Genomic DNA, 23,183 nt, shown 5'->3' with positions numbered 1-23,183 from the left:
AAAAATCTAATGAAGAGACTCGGATATCAAAATGTGAGTCTAGAAATATCCTGTGAAATGTTAGTCATGGTGCTTAGCTTAATTTGTTGAAGATGAGAATGAACAAAGAACCCCAAAACACAAAAATGAAAAGTTAAAAGACCAGAAAGTGAAAACTGATCAAAACATATGACAAACCAACAAACCTTTTCAATTTGGCACACACCTGTAATCCCAGCACTCAGGGTGCATAGTGAGGATGGAACCCAGAATTGTATATGCCATGGGTGTACTCTGAGCCACACCCAGCCTTGTCTCCAGCATTTAACACCACACCCTTCTCCGCCAGCTGGTGTAAACAAGCTACTCGCCAGAGTGAATAAAGTCGAAAGTAAAAGGTCTGCCTGATATTAACTGGCAAGGTTTTCAAGTATTTATTTTTGTGTTGTACATTTAAAACTTCCCATTAGCTGGGTACAACAGAGTGGTCTTTCTTTTGCTACACTTTTCCATGACCTAGAAAGGTTGAAATGCAAATAGGTGAGAGTGATCTTGCGCCCTTCACTGTCCCCAAGGCACGTGTGCTCGGCTTCCAGCCTTCAGTTCCCACATGCTAGGACCTGTGGCGCGCTCCTCGCTCTACCTCCCCTCAGTATACAATGACTGCCTTTAGTTAGGCCCTGTGCCTTTCCTGTCTCTCCCAGACAGAAACTCAAATAAGCACCAAAAACAAAACAAGTCATAGCATTATAAAGCTGTTACTTTGTTTTGTTTCAAAGTAATTCCCTCTAAAAAGGCCAGGTGTGGTAGCACACACCTTTTATCCCAGCTTGGGAAGCAGAGGCAGACAGGTCTCTGTGAGTTAGAGGCCAGCCGCATCTACAGAGGAAGATTCTGATGCCACAAACTCCGGGGGCTGGGGGCTGGGGGCATGATGGGTTAAAGGCTACACTTGATCTTGTAGATGCTCCAGGTGCAGGGGCTACAGCTGTTCAGAACTCCAGGTCTAGGGGGTCTGATACCCTCTGCTCTTGCAGACAAAACTCTCACCCATCTAAAATAAAAAATCTTACAAAAAGGGGAGGGAAACAAACACACACACAATCCATCTTACTGTCATCCTCTAAGAGGCCAAGCAGAGATTTAAGTTAGCGTTTTGAGGCTGGTACAGCTCGTGAAGAGCCTAGCATGTTCAAGGGGTTACAGTCACACCACACAGCACAGCGTTAACAAGCACCATTAGGTACACCAACAAGTAAAATAAGACTGAATTTCAGATTCTATAAAAGGCAAACTCAGCAGATTAAAGACAAGTGTTTCTCATTTCTGTGAATATAGCAAATTAAAAGCCAGAGAATGTGTCACCAACTTCTTAGGTCATAAACTGGTGTCTCGGCAGCGCCTTTCTTTGGCGCTCTGAGCCAGGCTGCCAGCCCACAGAACAGGGCACCTGCAATTAGGTGATACTCTGTACTGTGTGTGACATCATGACAGGTGAGTAACCGAGGCTGCATGGTCCACAGTGAGTTCTGGAGATGGACACAGCAGAAGAACAGAATGACATCTCCCAGATAGGACTTGGGTTGGTTAATTCCAAATTTGCTATCTGCAAGACAGTTCCTTGCTTCTTGGATCATACGGAGCAAAGTAACATACACTGTCTGGCAAGTGGTTTGGAGGTGGTCACCACGTTCTCAGATGCACGCTTTGACAAGCTTATACTTGAGAAGCGGCAATGAACGACACCATTTATTTCCATGACTGAACCCTCCCTCTTGGCTTTCTTAAGATGATTAAACACACTTACCTGACCAAGAATATAGCAAGATGTTTTCTTACAGTTCCTTATCCCACTTAGGTGACAGCAGTCTCCTAGTCATACAAATGAAAATCCAGGTTTAAGAAGGTTGACCTTTGGTTCCAAGTCCATGGTCACTGAGCAGTAGCGTTTAACCACACAAACTATGGCCCCAGCCCAGAGCTGTGTCCCTCCAGGCCATCCGAAGCCCCTCCAGCAAGGCCACTTCAGGCTGGCTGAGACAGCATTCATGACAAATCCTTTGTAATGTTTCAGAAGGACTAAATCAAATCACACCGACTGCGGTTTGCAGGAGAATGCCACCTCCCCCCCCCCCACACATTTAAATGCTTGTCACCAGGGAGTGTGGAACTGCTGGGGAAGGATTAGGAGGTGTGTCAGTGGGGGTGGTCCATGCCAGGCCCCGTGTCTGCCGCCTGTGGCTCAGGAGGTAAGCTCAGCTCCTAGTAGCCCCGTCTGCTTCCCGCCACGATCACGATCACGGACTCTAAGCCTCCAGCATGCTCTTAGGCTCATTAACCCCAAAACACACACAGAAGTCGTATCTCATGTGGTATTTTTTACTTCAGTTTTATTGTGATGAAAGTTTTATTGTCAAGAAAGTTTTTCATCCTACCCTGTTGTATATAATGTACTGTTTTATGAGGTGAGAGACCGCTCCCCTAGCATGCACAGAGCCAGAGCTCAACAGTCCACACTGGAGAAAAAAAACTTACAAGAATAGTCTCCTTAGGAGAAACTTGCTTTCTATTCTGCCAGACAGACTAAGCCAATTCAAGACTAGACCACTGTTTAGTTCACTAACTGAGGAGATACAAAGGCCTCACTGGTTTAATAGAACCATGTTGCCTTAGAAAAATCTGAAAGGAAATTTAACTTGGGTGTAGTGGCACACACCAAACAATCAAGCTGGAGCAGGAGTCTGCGGTCAGCCTGACCTGCAGTGAGTCCAAGGCTAGCCCAGACAGCTTAGTGAGGTTTGTCTCAAAAACGATGTGTGTGTGTTGGGGGGCGGGAGTTGAGGTGATAGGTAAGTGGTAGTGAGTGTGTGGTATGTCCAAGATCCTGGGTTCAATCTGCAACAACACGTGCACACACAGAGTTCTATATTTACTTTGTTCTTGAGACAGGGATTCTCTATGTAGCCCTGGCTATCTTAGAACTCAACTTTGTAGGCCAGGCTGGCCTTGAGCTCAGAGACCCACCTGCCTCTGCCTCTGCATTCTGGGACTTAGAGGTGTGCGCCACCACAGCTGAGGTCAGTTCCAAGGTGTCAGTTTGGCTGGAAGCCACACCATGTAGGTCTGGGAACTGAACTCTTAACAGTTGAGCTATCTTCTTCTGAAACAATTTCACATCCATCCCAGCCCAGGCTGGCCCTAATTTGTAATCCTTTCTCAGTCTTCCAAGCGCCAGGATTGCGGTGTGTGCTACCATGCCTGGCTCAGAAACAGATCCTTCATTGTTAACACCTGATGATCACGCCCCTTTCCCTTACCAAGCCTGCCTCCTCCTAGGTGATTACACACCAATCTCCACAGGGCTGACCTGGCCAGCTCTAGTCCACAAACGTGGACTCAACACCCCAGACCAATCAGATCTCACAATACCTGAAAAAAGAAAGGCTGCCTGCACGTCCTACAGAGCCCTCACCTCCCCGGCTGAGCAATGTGTAACGAACACGGGACCCGTCAGCGTGCTCGTCTGCCCGTGTTTGCTTCGCACTTGCCACGAGGACAGGCTACGATAAGCTCTACAGCAGTCGGGGCACCCAAAACAGCAGAGTGTGAGTGTATCTGCCTGTCAGTTTGTGGAAGGAAATATACTCTACATACGCTACATCAGGCTAGAAATGCAAAAAATACAATTCGAATCTGCAGGAATATTCACAAAGATACACAGGAAAAAGCTCCAGAACAACAGACTTTATTTGAACATGGAAGTTGTAGTCCCTGTGACGCAGCAGTGAGGGCTCAGGGGCAGGGACACAGTCCACAACAACTTATCGCTGGAAATGCTGTTTTCTCGGGGCAGAACTTTGTTATAACTTTAAAAAATTGCATTAAAAAAGATTTACATCAACAGAGACAAAGATGCAGAGCTTAGAAAACATAAATTATATGTCCCCAACAGGGCTGTATAAACACATACTGTGAGTCACTCTGCGAGTCACCAAGGCAGAGGAACCAGGAACCTTAAAGTGCGGAGTTAAGTATCTTGGCTTTATTTTGCAAATTCAGCACTTCCATTGGTCCACTTCTGACACACCCCAAACCCAACGTTAAGGAATGAATCTCAACTTGACAAATTTACTAGTGACAATTTTAGTTTCCTTGAAAGAAAACCGTAACATCTCAGTTCACATCCCAGATGGGGAGAAAGCTATACATTCTGCCATTCTTTTAAGACCTTCTTCTAGGAAAAGCCAACTGTTTCTTTATTCAAAACAAAAAATAAAAATAAAAATAAAAAGCAGCCTTTCCCTGTTGCCAGGTGCACCCAGTGAGCAACAGCATCTTCTGAGAGGCAGACCTGGTTATGGTCCCAGGTCTAGGAAACACTGTAAACAAAATGAAGAATCTGGTGCACAATGAATTTTGACATCCACACCGTATTTAACCAAGGCAAAACTATTTGTTTTTAAACACAACTGTCCATAAAGCAATGATAAGTAACAGACTTACCTTATCAGAAGCAGTAAACCTGAAGTTTATCATCGCATGGAAGAAACTGCCTGGGGTACAGAATAACTACGATGGACAAATAACTAGGAGAAACAGCTCCTTTGGCCAAAACTACATGCCACCCACTTTTACTGCAATGGAAGTAAATTCTTTCACTTAAAAATTTAAATTAGGGACTGGGGAAATAAGCCAGTGACACAGTACTTGTTTAGCATGCACGAGGCCCTGGGTTTGATCCCCAACACTGGAAAAAAACATCTGTATTTCCATTGAAGCTACTCTACCGCTGTACAGTTTCTACAGAATAACCATAATTACGGAGCATGGTTGGTCAATACAGTCACACCCACCCTACTCAGAGTAGACCCATTTTTAAAACCAACCACCTGGGAATTGAGAGTTAAATAAAATAGCTAGGTGGACCTATGGTTAATATATTTTAAGACTGCAATAAAGCTCATATGCTTAAAAATTAGCCCTTTGGCCCTGGCAGTTGAGTTGTTTGGGGACCTAGCCTTTCTGTTTTGTTTTTCTTCAGATCTCAGGCTCTGTTTCTCCAAAACTCAAAGTGTTTGGTCACTATATAACTCATTTACTTGCCAATTCACAATCTTCTTCCAGTCAGACCTCAGAGCAAAGTTCTACTTGTAGGGACAGATGCTGACCTGAAGTTAGTCCCTCTCTGTGCTACTTCACAGATGCCTGCAACTGTAGAGAGATGCCAATCTGCCAAACTAGAGTAACAGAACAGGGAAGACCTGTCTACCACAGAGTGACACTCTACGTGTAAAGCCAGGGGCGAGGTGGTGTATGACAAAGGAAAAACAACACAAATTTAACAGAATTCAAGTTTCAGGGGATACCCACAGGATTAAAAAGAAGACAGCAGGGCGTGGTGGCGCACGCCTTTAACCCCAGGACTCGGGAGGCAGAGGCAGGCACATCTCTGAGTTCCAGGGCTACCTAAGAAGAGCCTTCTCAAAAACAAACAAAACAAGACGCCTCCTCCTCCCTTCAGATCAACTCAATGGACTGTCATTTGCCTTTCTTCCAGACTTCTGATACTGGTAAAATAGTAAAGTCAAAAGGCATGACACGGCGAGAAATCAAGGTACAAAAAAAACTCCCCAAAACTGAAAAATAAAATCCAACCAACAACCAAGAAGTCTAAACTAACTTAGAAGCTACAATTTACCAGTTCCCAGGGAGTAAGCTTTGGGTGGCAAAAGTACCAAAACCTATCAGTTTTCCCAACCAAAAACTGATGGATTCTCTTAGATGTTCGAATTTATCTGATTAGCCTAAATTAGCCTCATCTGAAATTAAGGCCTACTTTAAATTGCTAGGTGATCTAGGGTAACAAACAGCTTGCAGGAGGCACCCTGCTATCTCTTGGTTTCCCTTGATGGAGCGAAGCCTGGCCTAGTGGATGGACTTAGCCTTCAAAATGGTAGCCCTCCCATGTAGGGGTTACACTGTCTGCCTGCTGTATGTAACAGCATTAAGTTAGCGTATATGAAAACAATGCTTTACCAACACTGATGGAGTTCATTTCTAAAGAGTGGCTCCTTAATTTTATTATCACATACCTAGAAATTAAATACTGTCCTGTGACACTGGCAATGGTTACCAGAAGAGCCCAAATCCAAAACTGTATAGATGAGATTTTTCCAAAGGTATCTGTTGTTTAAGCTCCAAACCTCGTATCTCTTTCCCCAGTGTGTGGAACGTTGGAGAGAAACTACCAAAATCTGTAGGCAGCAAATCTCAGCGCTAACCCATCAAGAACATCAATCCTGTGGCTCCCAATTGCTACTCAATGGATCACACTCCTGGCAAACTACGCACCCTGACCAAATCCACAAGACAACACCACCACAAAAGCAGAGGAGGAAATCCATGCACAGCCATTTCAGGGTCTCTTGGGGCTATGATACAGTGATGATTCAAGGTAGAATAAAACCCGGCAAAGGAGGGTGACCACGTGACACACAGTTCACAGAAAACCAGAGAGTGCCACACTCCTAGCTAACGATCCACACTTGAGTTTCTGTTGGCTCACTGACTGCTAACCCAAGCTCCCGTGTTGAGGCCACCTGTCTTCAGCCTGCACTGAGCACATGAACAGGAGTGCAGAGAACAGCAGTTTACAAATACTTCACCCAAATCACAAACTTCTGACATCAAAAACATAAATCACATAATGTACGGATATTGCTTTTTATCTTTTTATATATACTTGGTTTGATGCATTTACCTATCAACTCTTACCTAGGAGGAGAACATAGTCATGACTGACATTGCTGGGAATGTCAACAATCCCTTTGGTCCCAAAGCTGAAAACAGCCGAGAAAAGCAACATCTAGAAAAGCGAAACAAGAAACAGAGGCCACCGAAGGATCGTGTGAACATCCTGCTTGCTACTTTCAGAAAATGTAACATTGGTATTATAAAATAGTCATTTTCATATAAAAGATGGTTTTCTTGCAGCATCAATCACATCTCCCTTCAGAAATCATGTTTGTAGGGATCAGGTTTCGTGTTTGTTTTTAAACAAGTCTAATTTGAAAACAAATGAAAACGTGATTTTGTTCCTCCAAAAGCAAAGAAGAGACTGTTTCAGCCAGTGCTTCAAGGCCAGACAGGCGAAGCACCGCTGGCCTTCATGCGCAGGGTAGACTCACAGGGGACGCGCTCGCTGTCACACATCACTGGAGAGCCAAAGCACTTCACAGCCAACCAGGAGGACACAATGCTATCACAGTCACGTCATCTGCGGGGTCCTCAGCTCCCAGGACCCACCGAACATAGGCTGGGCCTATCCCTCAGCTTCCTCAATGGGCTCCGGTGGGGCGTGGAGGGAGGCGGACGGCAGGACTGTACTGGTCCCTCGAGACACGCGGTCTTGCTCTGTGTTTGTGGACAGGGAGGCCATGGAGATGGGCTGGAGCAAAGTGGTGGTCATGCCAGTGGTGACGGTCAGGCTGTGACCAGAGCCCTTGAGGGTGAGATCTGGTGTGGGGAGAAGTGGCTTGAGGATACTCACAAGGCAGAAAGCAGAGCCGCTTTTAGGAATGAAATTCACCTTGTTTTTGTCAGGACAGTAAAAGGCTGGAATCTCATGAAGTTGTTTTGGCCTGGATACAAAAAGACAACACAGCACTGTAAGTCCCTCAACACTGGAGATAAGCCTACCATTAAAAAGAAAAGAAGAAGTGAAAGAAAACTATATGAAGGACTACAACTGCAGCTATGTCAGAAACTCTAACTCCAAAGTACCAGAACTATCAGACATTTGCTTCAGCCGTTATCAGGTACTCTTGTCTTCAAGAGCCCTGTGACCAAGCAGGAGCTTGGGCTGACACCCAAGGATCTAAGACAGCAAACGGGAATATGGATGTCCTAAAGCAAAAGAAAATTCACATGCATAGAGTCAAATATGTTTTCCAACGTAATTTTCCAAGATTACGGGGGGTGGGGGGGATTGGCTATATAAAGTGTCTGGCTATATAAAGTGTCTGGTTTTGTTTTTGCTAAATTCCACCCCACAGGACAATACCTTGATAAGCAAAGGTTTTCTTTTCAAGCATTCTTTTTTTTTGCTTGTTTTGGGTTTTGCTGTTGTTGTTTTGTCTGAGACAGGATGTAGAGTAGCCCTGGCTATCCTGGAACTTGCTATGTACACCAGGCTGACCTTGAACTCGAAGACTCATGTGCCTCTGCCTCTACAGTGCTGGGCTTAAATTAAAGCATGCACTCCCCACACCCAGTTTTTTCAAGTATAATTAAAAATTTCTTAGCAATTCTTCTAAGTCATATAAAGATTTTCAAAGAAAAACAAGTTAAACGTGCAATCCAAATAATGGAAAGCGTGTAAGGTTGCTTCAGTTTTTACGACGCTGGGAAAAGACCCCGAAAGGACTCTGGCCAGCTTGAGCGTGGCGAGCATGACTCTGGCAGGCCTTGCCCTTCCCCCATTCCCTCAGCTTTGCTACCAACCATTAGGTCACATTCCTAAAGCTAGCAATAGTCCTTCCTAAAGCAAGGACTATTCACTTATTTGGCCATTTCCTCATCGTGAGACTCACTACCAAGATCCACCTATCAAAGTATTGAAGTCTAGCAATCAAAAGCCCCCTTTGGCTCACCTAGTTGACATGTCCACTTAAAATGAAAAGCCTCATCCTTTATAAAGGACAAACTTTATAAACTGCCCATTTTCCCATGGGCCACTCTGTCCCCTCTCTATCCAGGGGCAGTCCTTTGTCCTCCAGGACAAATACCCTTCTCCCTTGTTCCCTTCCCCTTTTCCCTCATCCTCTATCTCCTGTCTTTGTCTCTTATTCCCTGCCCTTTGACCCTCTGGGAAAAATAATCTCCTTTGTGCTGAGAACTTGATCTTGGGGGTCCTGAGCTGCTCCTTTCCCTTTTAGAAACCACCCAGCGACCTTAACTACCGAGTTACCGTCAAAGTTTTTATCAAAGCAAATTCTTCCTTTTAGCCAGGTCCTCCAAAAATTATCCTCCCACAATATTTTTTGTATTTATTCCATGAAAATTTAAAAACTGTACATAACATGGAAATGTCACAAAATTAAAATTAAATCAAGGTAAGAGAAGACAACTTTGATGGAAAAGACCCTGTTACAAGATGATACAAATACTGCTGTTCTCTACTGGCAGGATGAATACAAGTCACTGCGGCCAAGCCTGCTCACTCGGAGCTCTAGCCCTGGAACCGATGACAGAGAAGCACTCCTGCAAGCTGTCCTCTGGTCTCCGCATACACACTGGGGCACACTTGCCCTGCACTTGTGCTTTTGCACACATGTGTACACAGAACCAACCAATTAGTCAATCAGTCACAGAACAGTTTTATTTTCTCATCTCTCCCCAGGGTAACTGAGGTCAGTGAAGATGTCAGCCCGACAAGCTGTAGCAATTCTAACAACAAAGTTCAGCAGGAGTGGGAGTACAGGATCCTTTGTAATCTGACATAATTTATGGATTTAAAATGTTAGTTAGAGAAGGGTCCATCCATACCTCTCCCTGACTGAAGGAAGAGTTTCACGAGCATGGGAAATAAGGTTGGTAAAGGTTCAGAGGCAGCACGAGGGAGACAGCGACAGGGAGCCAGGGTCTGAGGAGTAAGGAACAGCCTTGGTGACTGGGCTCAACAATGTGTCCCTACAGCACCCTGAGCAGGGAGACTCCACTGACTGACACTGAGCATTCCCCAAACACACTGCAGTACAGCCAAGGAACAGAGAGGAAAAAAAAAAAAAAAAAAAAAAAAAAAGCACAGTATTCAAATCAATAAAGTAATAGTCAACAACTAGCAGTGACACAAATGTTTCCGGGTATTTTATGATAAAACCAGAGTCAATTTTTTTTTTTTCGAGACAGGGTTTCTCTGTGTAGGCGTGGCTGTCCTGGACTGACTCTGTAGACCAGGCTGGCCTTGAACTCGGAGAAATCTGCCTGCCTCTGCCTCCCTGAGTTCTGGGATTACAGGTGTGCACCACTGAGATCAGCTCATAGTCAATTTTTATCTAGACCAACCACTTGTAATAAAGTCAATGTTACATTTCTATAATAAAACAATATTTAAATTTCTTTGAAGACAGGTTTATCTATGGATGTTAAATTCTTCTAAGTCCATGCAAATAAAGAGCTTGAACTTCCAGTCCTCCTGCTTCCACCCTCAGTGCTGGGATTACACGTATGGGTACCATGCCTGTCTTTCGGAGTGCTGAGGCTTACACCTAGGGTTTCATTCACACTTGGCAAGCATTCTAGTAACTTAGCCGCATCCCTAGCACAAAGGGCTAGGCTTGTCATTAGTTTACTTGCTTGATGTTACCTTATTGAAAGTCATTTAAGACAGGGCTATGGATGCCTGTGCTGTCTCTAGCTTAAAAGGAGAGGACTCTAAGAGGGAAGGGTGGCAGGGTGGGGATGATCCAGACACACTGTTCCTAGCATAAAGACTGTTCTTCTTTAAATAAATCACATTAGAAACACCTCTGTAAAATTCTCAATCCGGAAAATACATCAAAAAATGACAGAAATTTAAAAGCCATCACTCAAATGTCAATCAAAACTACACTGAGATTCTTTTTATTCTAGACAGAGAACAAATAGATGCTGGCCAAGAGGCTAGAGCCCACGTGACTTTCACCTAGGACTGGTGAGGAGGTAAACTAATGCAGCCACAATCAACCAGTGTGCGGTTTCCTCGAAGAACTCAAACACCACTACCGCACGCCCTACCTCCACTGCTTGCCTCTGCCTCCCCAAGTGCTGGCATTGTAGATATGTGCCACCATGCCTGGCTTTTTTTTTTTTTTGAGATACTATAATTATATCATTTCCCATCTTCCTTTCCTCCAAAACCCTCCCATATACCTCTCCTTCAGATGCATAGCCCTGTCTCATTAAGTGTTGTATACATATATGTAGTGTATATTCCTAAATACAGCTTGCTCAGTGTGGGTGTTACCTGCCTGCCCTGCATGTTTTCAGGGCTGACCAATTGGTGTTGGACACCTAGTTGGTATATTCTTTCTTGAGGAAGTGGTTTTTCTGCTCTCAGTTTTCCTTAGTTGCCTGGGGTGCAGTGTGGAGGGTGGGGCTCGTGGTCTCTCTCCTGTGCACTGGCACTGTTGGTTCATCCTGGCTCAGCACATGCTTAGACAGGAGTCTGCCAGCACTTGGGGAGGCAGAGGCAAGCGATCTGAGAGTTAGGGGCCTGTTCTACAGAGTGAGTCCAAGACAGCCAAGGCTACACAGAGAAACCCTGTCTTAAAAAGAACCACACAGACACATACAAATTAATATGAAATAAATTTAAAAAACTCAAAAAAATCCAGAAGCTAAAGATCCTACTAAAAGTACTCTTTGAAAATCCCACGCACCATTATGAATTATCAGAAGACACTGATGAATAATTTCGGATTCTATTAGAATAAAAAAAGAATGACCACACAACAAAAACCATATGACTGTTGGAGTTGACCTTAATTTTTTAATCCCAACCCAGGGAAAAGGCATGAGACACGGAGTCCTGAGCAGTCTCTCCAACTTAACAGAACACACTAACCCAAGCATCAAATGTTTCTGAAAGGAAATACAACCATCTTTATGCATCTAAGCAATTTTAATTGTCAATAATAAAATACAAGAACTCAACTCAAAGATGCACATTTAGCCCATTTTTATTTAACAGAATGACCCCACTTTAAAAGAAAAGTAAGAATGTTCCTCATACACTCTTCTACTTAAATGCTTAGTCATCAGGGAATGGACTCTTTAATATGATTAAAAGGGTTAGAAGGTATGGCCTTATGTCACTGGGGGTGGGGGCTCTGACAACTCAGAAGTCCACACCCAGCTCAGTGTCCAGTCTGTCTCCGCCTGAGGATCAGGACATGGCTCTCAGTGATAGCTTTAGCACCATGCAGGCCACTATGCCCTCCACATGAAGATAACAGACTAAACCTCTGAAACTGTTAGCAAGCCCCCCCATTAAATACTTTTGGTCATGGTGCCTCTTCACAGGAATGTGAAGTGACTAAAACAAGGTCTAAGCCAGTATTTTTCAAATTGAACATAAAATCATCTAAAGAACTTGGTAAAGATTTCTAACTCATCCTATCTGTCGGGCTAGGTTGCCTAGCAACCTCTGATGTCATCACCTGCATGATAACATGCGTGCTCTAGATATAAAGGTCTGGGGTGCTCCATCCATCCCTTTCTCTTCTCCTGTGCTCTCCCACGGCCTCTCTTTGTATCACGCCTGCTGCCTAGTTTACACATATAGATCACACTGGTGCTGAGACTGGGCAGGGTTCTTCTGGCAGTGTCTGTCTAGGCAACTGGAATCCCTTCTGCTTGCCAGCTCACAACAAATTTCCTCTCTCTCCTGGTACCACAAACCAGAGCCATATTTCATCTGCTCTGGCTCACAATCGATCACACCAGACCATCTGTAAGCAATTGCTCACCTCTGCACACCACTGCTCTGCTGGGCCCAGTGGACAGTTTTAAGTTGAGAACCTCAGACGACTTAAATTGCCAGCCACCAGGCCACTGGACTAGCTAGCCGCCAATGTTGATTTGGGGATTCTCACGATTTCAGTGCCATCTTGACTAACATGACTGACAGCCGTCATGGTTATGGGGAAATCATGACTTCCTTGCCATCTTTATTAAGTGCTATCAGCTTCATTCAGTACCTCACTCATCCCGCTGTTTTTAGAACTGCAGTCTCTTTAGGCCTCACTGGGCCACTGGGCCCCTCCCTCCTTTCCTATTACCCCAACCCTGAACCTCCCAGTCTGCCTTCATTCTTTCTTCTCCCCTTTTCATTTGCAGAAACGGTTTGTTCACATCCTCTACCATCTGACAAACCCTTGGCCCCTACACTCAAAATCCGACCTAAAGGGCGGATTATTCAGCAGCACTAACAGTGACCAATAAAAAAACAGAAAACAAAAAACTACTCCCTATTTCTCTTTTCTCAGAGTCTTGTCTCTTCCTCTCTGCCCATTCTACCACGCTGTGTTCACGGAGGGTCAGAACTATCAAAGATTGCTATCGCAGCTCCATCTTCATCCTTATATTTTATTGTAACTTCAACTTCTTAATCATGATTAACTATTATTTCATCTCCTTTTTAAACTAAAAAAGCAACAAGCCTTGTTTTAAGTTGGTATGGACTTTTACAATATAATGTATATTGCTGGTTCAAAATATTCTTTATATGATGGTACTTTTAAGGTTATAAAGGTTTATTCAGATAAACAAGCTAATTTAAAATATATGTCTAACACCTGATGACTTTTTAAATTTTATTTTATTAATTACACTTTATTCACTTTGTATCCCCCCATATGCCCCTCACTCCTCCCCCCAGTCCCACCCTCCCTCTCCCTTCTTCACGAATGCCCCTTCCCAAGTCCACTGATAGGGGAGGTCCTTCTCTCCTTCCTTCTGATCTTAGTCTATCAGATCTCATCAGGAGTGGCTGCATTGTCATCTTCTGTGGCCTGGTAAGGCTGCTCCCCCCCTCAGGGGAGGTGATCAAAGAGCAGGCCAATCAGATTATGTCAGAGGCAGTCCCTCTTCCCATTACTATGGAACCCACTTGGACACTAAACTGCCATGGGCTACATCTGTGCAGGGGTTCTAGGTTATCTCCATGAATAGTCCTTGGTTGGAATATGTGTCTCAAATTTTCTGGTTCTGTTGCTCTCCTTGTGGGGTTCCCGTCCTCTCCGGCTCTTACTATTTCTCTCTTCTTACATAAGATTTCATGCAATCTGCCCAACAGTTGTCCATACGTCTCAGCGTCTGCTTTGATAGTCTGCAGGGCAGAGCCTTTCAGAGGCCCTCTGTGGCAGGTTCCTAGATTGTTTCCTGTTTTCTTCTTCTTCTGATGTCCATCCTCTTTGCCTTCCTGATGTCTTTTTACTACTTCTTGGATGCAGAAATGAATAATGTTCTCTTGCCGCCAGCTGCCTGTGCTCTGGGTTCATCTTCAGGCTTTCCAGGCAATACATTTGGTATTACAGATTTAAATGTAATTTTAAAGTTGTTTTATACTGTTCTACTGTACCACTCGCCCTAGAAATGGGTTATTTTTCACCCTTTGTCAGACTCAGACATGTTTTTAAAGTCCAGGGTCAATAGTTAAAAACTTGTGCTTAACTAATCTTAAATCATGTGTTCACGGAGAGTCACTTTTACATTATAGAGACACTCATTTGTTTACAATGTAAAAGCTTGGTCACTGTGCTCTAGCTTCACTCTCAAAAAGGTTAAAAATCACTGCCTTAGAAATGTATTTATCCTTGTTTTCTGAATATGATAATGCTATTAATCTGCTAATATAGCCTGGGACTTTTATAAGCTGTGGACCTTTCATAGACTGAATCACAAAGGAAACTTTTATGCTCTCTTGTTATAAACTATGGGTTTGGTTTTTTTTTAAGGCTCCAACTTAACAGGGATGAAACCTAAAGTCTTAGTCTTTAATGATTAAGATAATCTATAGCCTTTTTATTGATTGCAGGATTAAGCTTTATTTAACATTTAGATCTACTTAAGATAGACATGGTCCTCAAACACTTACCTACAAAGTATGACATAATCACAGATCATAGTGTTCTGTTTTATGTTTGCAAGATGTAGTTTAGAGCAGATAACTAAATACAGAGATTGCTTGACTCAAATATGCTAGCCTTCAACCCTGTCAGAGACCTGCTGACTATGGCATTTTAAGATGTTTAAACAAGTTTATTATGACAAAGACTTCCAAATCCTAACAGCAACTCCCAAGGTGATCTCCAAGAAGATCTGCAAGAAGGTGATTTTAACTCTGGATTGTGGGATGCTAACCACTGGGCAAGGCTGCCCCAATGTCTCCCTCGCCCACTGCTAGGGCACAGCCCAAACTGTGGACAAACTTGAGCCCCGGATACGTGCAGAAAATGAGGTGAGATCAATCTCTCCCATGCTCTCCCTCCACCAAAAAGGAAAAACAATTTCTTTTTCTGCCCGTGTTGCCATGGAGAGCTGGGACAACTGTCTAGTACTGGGCTATGGACTGACCAGTCATCTCTGTCGTTTTGACAGATACATAGATTCGTGTAGATTACAACTTATCCTTCTCAGGCCTCTGACTATGTTGATGGCTAAGCTAAGAGTAGCTTGACAGCTAAAAAATAAGCAATTAATCCACTATGTTAGTTCATTAGTCAATTCATTAGCTAGTTAAAACTACCAACCACTAGGTCCCTTATTTAGAGAGACAAACAGTTTTGCCTTACCCACAAACCTTATGTTAAAATATAAATAAGTCTCAGATATAACTTTTTATTAGTAAAAGAACTTACTTTACAGTGTCTGCTTCCAGCAATTTCACTCATGTCTCATGGTAAATAATTGGATACAAGGCCTAAAGATACAGAAGTTTAAGTTATGAGGATCTAAAAAAAATGTTTGAGGGTCTAAGAGGATGTTTCAAGGTTGGCAAATCCAAGCTATGAAGGTTGGCGGGTCAGAAAAAGATGATTTAAGGTATCCAAAATAGATAAACAGATAAAAATGCTTCTGGTTTCTTCCTGCTGCTATGCCACTACTGTATTAAGACTATTCAGAGCTTTGACGTTAATCACTGGAATTTATTAACCTAATTCTGATAAAAAAAAAATTCTACCATTCCATTAGATCCACTATCATAGTTCCAGGCTCAAGATTCCTTTGGTTTGTCTTTAATATAGACTTAAAACTTGTTTCTCATTGTGTTAGATTAATACATATCCAGTCTTCTGAATAGAGGGAATCAGGCTCTTTCATGGTGTGTAATCATACTAAAAATCAAGAGCAAATGAACTTTTGCCCACTTTACTTCATGGAAGGCTCTGCCTTTGCTGAGCTCACCTCAAACAGTGTTCATGCTTTTAACCCAATGTACTTTGCATGCCTCTGTTATGCTATGTCACAAAAAGGAATGTCTACTGCTTTTTTCTACAGATTATAATGATAATGTTAACATGTCTAAAATGCTAACATGTCTTAAGTTTGTCTCCCTTTGTAAGCATAGAAAATCCACCCAAATCCATCTCTTAGGTTGAATGAACTACAGAAAAGTACTGCCAATCAACAACCTAAGCTTCCCACCTATTGCCAATTTCATGGGGTGAGATTCCTCCCCCATTCCCTGGTTTTGGGATTTTCCTCCCCCAGGTACCAAGAATATGGGCCAGAAAGTCCACGGGCCTAAAAGTTTCAAATGCACACCCAAGAAAAAAATTTCTCCCTAACCTACTTACCTTTGTTTTCTGCCTTTATTGTCCGTATCCTGCCTGGCCCAAGTGCTTCCTACACCTACGAAAGCAACTACTTCCAAGTGCTCCAGTCTAACTTGGTAGACTTCATCAGGCAGGACCAGCATTGTCCCACCTTGCCACAGATGCTCTCACAAATCCTGAGCAGCAAATACAACAGCCTGCTCTTGGGACCTGGCCAACATTCCAGCCTTTGCCGTCTCCCCCAAATCAACGCCCCAACAAAAGGCTGGTATGTTAGGTTTCTACCTGCTGCTTGGCGTGGCTGCAAACCCCTCTACCCTGAACTTTCCAGGGCAGGGGCTTCCCCTCCCCAACATGTAACTCAGACATTTTTATGCTCTTGCTTTTTTTTTTTTTCTTTCTACCCTTTCCTAAATTTGCTATTTTTAATTAAAGAAAAATTAGGGTAGGTTAGGGTAGGTTGCCTAGCCACCTCTGATGTCGTTACACACCGCCACCAGGTACAAATATCCAGCTAAAAGGATGGGCCTGCACTATTCCCCGCCTCTCTTTCTTTCTTTCCTGGGGAGCTCCACCCGTCCCCACTTTCTCTTCTCCTATGCTCTCCCACTGTCTCTCTCTGTCTCTAATAAACCTGTTTGTATCAGACCTGTTGCAAGGTGTATTAATTTATATATTATAACACTATCTCCATACACTGATTCATTTAGACCTAGGGAGGATAGAAGCTGCCATTTTGGTAAATCTGTAGGTGACTATGATTCAGAAGCCAAGAAGAAATCCGCAAAAGCTTTGGCCCTCAGCAGCCATCAGTTAATCTTACAGCCGACATGGTGAAAAACTACAACAAGCAACTGCTAAAACAACAGTTTTCAATTACTGTATAGAAATAAGCAGGTACCAACAGCCAGAATTTTCTAATGCAGAACCTAAGGCCATTCAGAGACCATGCTTTGTGCAGCAGAATTATTCAGAATTTAAAGAAAGCATAATAGGAGGATGCATAACAGAACCAAAGGATGCATGTTTCAACTCACTCCAAGATGAGTTGATAAAGATGAGAAGATAAACACAGACTTGAGTGAAATGGAGGATGGGCTATCTCCAAAGGGCATTTCAGGTTTCACTAAAAAACAAAAAACAAAAAGAAAAGAAAATGCTCTGGGTGTGGTAGTGCACGCCTTTAGGACCAGAATTATGGAGAGGCAGAGGCAGGTGGATCTGTATGAGTTCAAGGCCACCAGTGGCTACAAAGTGAAACTGTATCTAGAAGGAAACAAAACAAAACAAGACAAACAAACAAAAACAAAAACAAAGAAAAGCAAAGCAGAAAGCAGCCAGGAGCACAGTGGGAGATGAGACTTCTCGCCAGGCACACCCAAGGCCTGGGTTCAACCCTCACGGCAAGAAGTGCAGCAGGAGGCGAGGGAGGGGATGGAAAGGGTGGTTCTTAGACTTGCTAAATAAATACCATCACCACATTCCCAAATAATGTTCATCACTACTTTGCTCATCCTCACACATAATTATTATTTGAATCCATAATTTACTACAAAATAAGGAGACAGAGTTAAAAAAACAAACCTTATGCAAAACACCAGGAACAGGAGCTGTTGATTTAAAATTCCGCTCCTTAGGGCTGGAAGGGTGACTGAGCCTCTACCAGCACTGGCTGTTATTGGAGGTCACAGCCTCAACTCCCAGCACCTATATGTTGGCTCACAACCTTCTGTAACTCAAGTTCCATGGGATCCAACCCTTTCCTTCTGGCCTCTGTGGGCACCTGGCACCCAAGTGGTGCAGATGTAACACTCATACAAAAAATTAATAAAAATAACTAAGATTCTGCTTCTAGGAGCTAGGAGAACAGCAGACTGCTTCCGCAGCACATGTGAAGGAGTCCCTGAGTTCAATCCCCTTGGCACCACACACACACACACACACACACACACACACAATCTGCTGGAGTTATCTTCTCACAGTAGTATGACTGAGCCAAAAGTGACAGAGTACGTTTAAGGCACGAAATTACTGGAGACCAAAAGTAGGCAAAATCAGAGAACTATAAGGTCTTTAGAAAAAAAGAGAACCACAATGGGTGATTTATCTGTGCTTCCCCTTCAGTAAGCAGATGCTACACAATGTGAGCCTGATTGAATATAGATGCAAAAAGATCACAGACTCTAGGGAGGCTGGTCAGATGGCTCAGGTAGGCCTGACAACCTGAGCTCAACCCAAAGGACTCACATGGCAGGAGGGAACTTGCACTCCCACAAAAATTATCTACACACACACAGGAATGCAGGCACGCACACTCACACACACACAATTTTTAAGGAAGATGCTCTTGGGAAGGCTGAGAATAACTCGATGTTAGCAGACAATGAGCATTGCTCTGTAGTAAGGTAATAATATGTGGGTTGTTGGAATTCTGGGGCTATTTTCAGCAAACACCACAAAATGCTAACAATTATGTCATCTGGTTGGTGGATCCCTAAGTAATTGCTGAACTGCTCTTTCAAGTTATTTGAAAATTCTAACTTAAAAAGTCTGTGTTTACATGGGTACTTACGAGCATTCCTCAAAGACTTTGACCCTTTCACAGCCCTCCGGAGGTTCCCTTTTGAACATGTAACTGTTATTAGGTTTTGGTGAGGTTGCATATTTTGGCAAAGGAGAGTTGTTTCCATTCTCTGTAAGAAATGACACTGGATTACTAAAAACACTATTATGAAATGCATTAAAACAGCACAATTAATACTCTTGGACTTCTGCACAGAAGCACTTGAAGGCAGGGAGAGTACTTTCTTCATTAGCATCACCCTAACAGGTAACACATTCCTGGCTTTAAAAAGAAGTTCCACGTGCATTTATAAATAAAATACCTGGTTTCTGTTCTCTCATAATCATTCAGGCTCAGGCCTGTGTCACTTGCTCCTGAGACTGCCCACACTATCTGGCTACCTCATTTAAATGCTGGGCTCTGTCTGTCTCCCCAGCACAAGCATCTGAAATGACTCCTCCTGATGCTCCCTGGTGGGTCTCTGCCGAGGTCAGAGCTGAACACACAAAGCTCACCCTCCTTCTGCCCATAGCTTCCAAACCTGCAAGAAATGAATTCTACTCATTCCCCAAAACTCTCCCCAAGCTTACCTCAAAGGTTCTGAAATCCTTCCCAATTCACCCTATCAGAGGGAACATTTCATTACTCTTAATGCTGTGTTCAGTTCACACCATAGTAAATTAAGTTTCTTGGTATGTATTGTAACTGTCCTAAACTATAAATTTCTTATGGGAAGTAGTGTTGTGATCCTGTTTTTTAACTTAAGGAAAAAAAAAAAAATCACAGAAGCCATCAGTCATTCCTTTCTAAAAATCAAAAGCATCAAAAAAAAAATTTTTTTTTCAACAACAAATTTTTTTCAACCACCACCACCAACAACAACAAAAAACAAGATTATAAAATTCATACATTTAGGTAAAGCTGAAGGGATGAGAACTCAAGAGGCAGATTGTTTTTTAAACATATATTAGTGCTATCTGTATGTATGCCTGCACACCAGAAGAGGGCAAAAGATTACATTATAGATGGTTGTGAGCCACCGTGTGGTTGCTGGGAATTGAATCAGGACCTCTGGAAGAACAGACAGTGCTCTTAACCTCTGAGCCATTTCTCCAGCCCCAATGGGCAGATTTTAACAGCCATTTTCTTTTTTTTAATGTTTATTGGTTTATTTTTATGTATATGAGTGCTCTATTTGCATGTACATTCCACGCCAGCAGGGGCCACCAGATCACATTATAGATGGTTGTGAGCCACCATGGGGTTGCTGGGAAGTGAACTCAGGACCTCTGGAAGAGCAGACATTGCTCTTACCCGCTGAGCCATCTCTCTAGCCCTTAACTGCCATTTTCAATCCAACCTAGAAGCTAACTATTTTTTTAAGTCTAATTACCAACAATCTACAAATGTAGTTTAAAACCCAACCTACTTTCTGTTTTGTTTCTTGAGACAGAGGCTTATATAGTCCAGATTGGCCTTGAACTCGCTATGGCCAAAGGTGATCTTGAATGTTCCTTTTTGTCTATCAAGTGCTGGGATTACACAGCCTGCTTTAAAGCTCAGCTTCTTCTGTTCTTTTGGCACCACAAGGTGTTCCATAACTGAATGTGGGATTACAAAAAAACTGGCAAGAATAAAAGATTTCAGCTGGGTGTGCTGGCACAAGCCTTTAATCCCAGTACTCAGGAGGCAAAGGCAGGTAGATCTCCATGGTGGAGTTCTAGTCCAGCTTAGTTTACAAACCAAGTTCCAGGACAGTAAGGGATACACAGAGAAAGCCTGTATCCAAAAAAAAAATAAATAAAAAATAAAAAATAACAACAACAAAAAAGTTTCTTACTGTAGAACAACCAGAAGACAAACCAAATATCAAGCACATGAATCCCAGGTGCCCTTGGCTTCACCCACATACTGTACTCACACCCTAACGGCAGCCTGGGCAAAGACATACTCTAGACTGCACATGCTATCACACCACTCAAACACAAGCTGCCTGAAACCCATAAGCTATGAACCACAGTGTCTGTACTGTGCATACAAAGCTTTCTAATCTTACACAAACATAACAGAAATGGCCTAGTGGGTAAGAGTGCCGGCCGTTCTTCCAGAGGACCTGAGTCTAATTCCCAGCATCCACATGGCAGCTCACAACTATCTGTAACTCCAGATCCAGGGGCTACAACACTCTCATACAGACATACATACAGGAAAAACACCAAAGCACATGAATTGAAAAAATATATATATTTAAAAAAAGAAAAAAGCATAATGGTTTAATTGTGATGCTTTAAACAGTTTTCTTAGAATTCTTGTGTGGTTCTCAAGAGTATACATTTGGACTGTACTGTATTTTAAACGTCTGGGTTTTTTTAATAAGTTATAGTTTATTCACTTTGTATCCCACTGTAGCCCCTTCCCTCATCCCCTCCCTCCTCTTCTCCTCCCATGTTCCTCCCCTAGTCCACTCATAGGGGAGGTCCTCCTCTCCTTCCATCTGACCCTAGCCTATCAGGTCTCATCAGGACTGGCTGCATTGTCTTCCTCTGTGGCCTGGTAAGGCTTCCCCCATGGGGTGCGGGGTGTGTGTGAAGCGTCTGTTTTTTTATAACTGATGTTTGTGTCTCTGAATTGCATTTCACTTGAATAAAATCATTAAGTGACTTTGGTTTGCGATTAGGAGAAAACGTCGACCATTTCTGAACTGGCCCTACACACACTTCTGCTGTTGCATACTGTGCACTTATGCAAACCAGCACTCTCAGCGTTGACAAGCACACACTCAGGAGGAAGACAGCTCACAAACGTTCTGGAGATGCTCTGTATCAACAGAAGGAATTCAAGACTGAGTTCTCGCAGTACAATGTGTGGGGTGTCTATGTACACACTAACACAGGTGTGGCTTTTTACATGGGTCCTTCCATCTAAACTCATGTCCTCATGCTTGAACACTGTGTGCTTTACCCACTGAGCCACCTTTTTTTTCCCCCCCGAGTCAGAGTTTCTCTGTGCAGCCTTGGCTGTCCTGGACTCACTTTGTAGACCAGGCTGGCCTCGAACTCAGAGATCCACCTGCATCTCTGCCTAAGTGCTGAGATTATAGGCGTGCAGACACCATGCCCGGCTCTGAGCCAACTTCTTGGCCCAAGATTGATTTTCATCTTAACCTGTGTGTATGTGGGGCACATGCTCATGCCCAAACATATACATTTGAGGCCAAAGGGTGTCAGGTGTCTTCCACTATTGAGCACCACCTTATCATTTAAAAGTTTTCTTCTATAAGATTTATTAATTGTTTATACAGTATTCTGCCTGCAACCCAAAAGAGGACACCGGATCTCACTACAGACAGTTGTGAGCCACCATGTGGTTGCTGGGGAGGAGCAGCCAGTGCTCTTCTGAACGTGTTTTTGACAACTATGCAGCCCCGGCTGGCCTCAGATTCAGACAGGCCTGCTTCTGCATCACCAGCGGTAGGACTAAAGGCATGTGCTGCCACCACACACGGCCCTAAAGTTCTGCTGCCCTTTGGAAATCACTTTACTGGCTATTAGTGTACGGGCACTCACTGAGTGTGTGACACTCACATTCAGGTGTGCTGTGCCACAGCATATGGAAATCAAGAGGACAACTTTGGGGAGTTGGTTCTCCTTCACAGTATGATTCAGAGCTTGAACTCGGGTTGTCAAGCTTGTGTGCAAGAGCTTTTACTTGCTGAAGTATCCTGCATCTCTCAGTGGAGCCGGAGCTTGCCATTTTGGCTTGACTGGCTATCCAGCAAGCCCCAGGACTCCATCTACACCTGCCCCTCCATGCTGGGCCTACATAATCTACTGTGTCTGCTTTTTCACATGGGTGGAGAACACAAACAACTGTGTAAAAAAAAAAGTCATGATTTATTATCAGTTAATGTTTAATATTAATGATAATGATAATAATAATGATAAATATATGCCTATATATCCATAGTCTCAAATTTTCCTCAGGGAAAGGGTCCAAGGTGGAGAACTTCTAAGAATACCTAGTTCAGAGTTCTTTTGTTGTCATAGTCAAATGGGTGGTGGTTAGTGGCAGCCAGTCAGGATAACATGCAAAAGGTTCTAAATACATCACTACCAAACTGTGCTGGGCAATTTACAAATAACTGCCACATCATTTTTTAAGTACATACAAGAATTATGATTAGGCTAGCACAATGCATTGCTCTGATACAGGCAGATAAAAATAATTGTATTTCTTTTAAAAAGTAAGATTTTGTGCTTAACACTCAAACTCCTTGTGACTTTAGGCTAATTTTTACTGTGTAAGTACCTCCAACCTTTAAA

General features: G+C 43.2%; 1 protein-coding gene across 1 annotated transcript in view; it reads right to left on the bottom strand.

Moving 5' to 3' along the window:
- Nucleotides 1-3,708: 3,708 nt before the first annotated feature.
- Fam117b (family with sequence similarity 117 member B) overlaps nucleotides 3,709-23,183 on the bottom strand; it is a 78,287-nt gene continuing 58,812 nt past the window's right edge. The window contains exons 7-8 of the mRNA XM_060368428.1: nucleotides 18,871-18,991; nucleotides 3,709-7,619 (exon numbers count right to left, since the gene is read on the bottom strand). Of these exons, the coding sequence (XP_060224411.1) occupies nucleotides 7,301-7,619; nucleotides 18,871-18,991 (440 nt within the window). The 3' untranslated portion in view covers nucleotides 3,709-7,300. The remainder of the gene's footprint in view (nucleotides 7,620-18,870; nucleotides 18,992-23,183) is intronic.

This window comes from Meriones unguiculatus, chromosome 15 (genome assembly GCF_030254825.1).
Source record: "Meriones unguiculatus strain TT.TT164.6M chromosome 15, Bangor_MerUng_6.1, whole genome shotgun sequence".
Taxonomy (NCBI): domain Eukaryota; kingdom Metazoa; phylum Chordata; class Mammalia; order Rodentia; family Muridae; genus Meriones; species Meriones unguiculatus.
The sequence above is the reverse complement of the archived record's forward strand: the minus strand, read 5'-3'. Positions and strand labels throughout refer to the sequence as shown.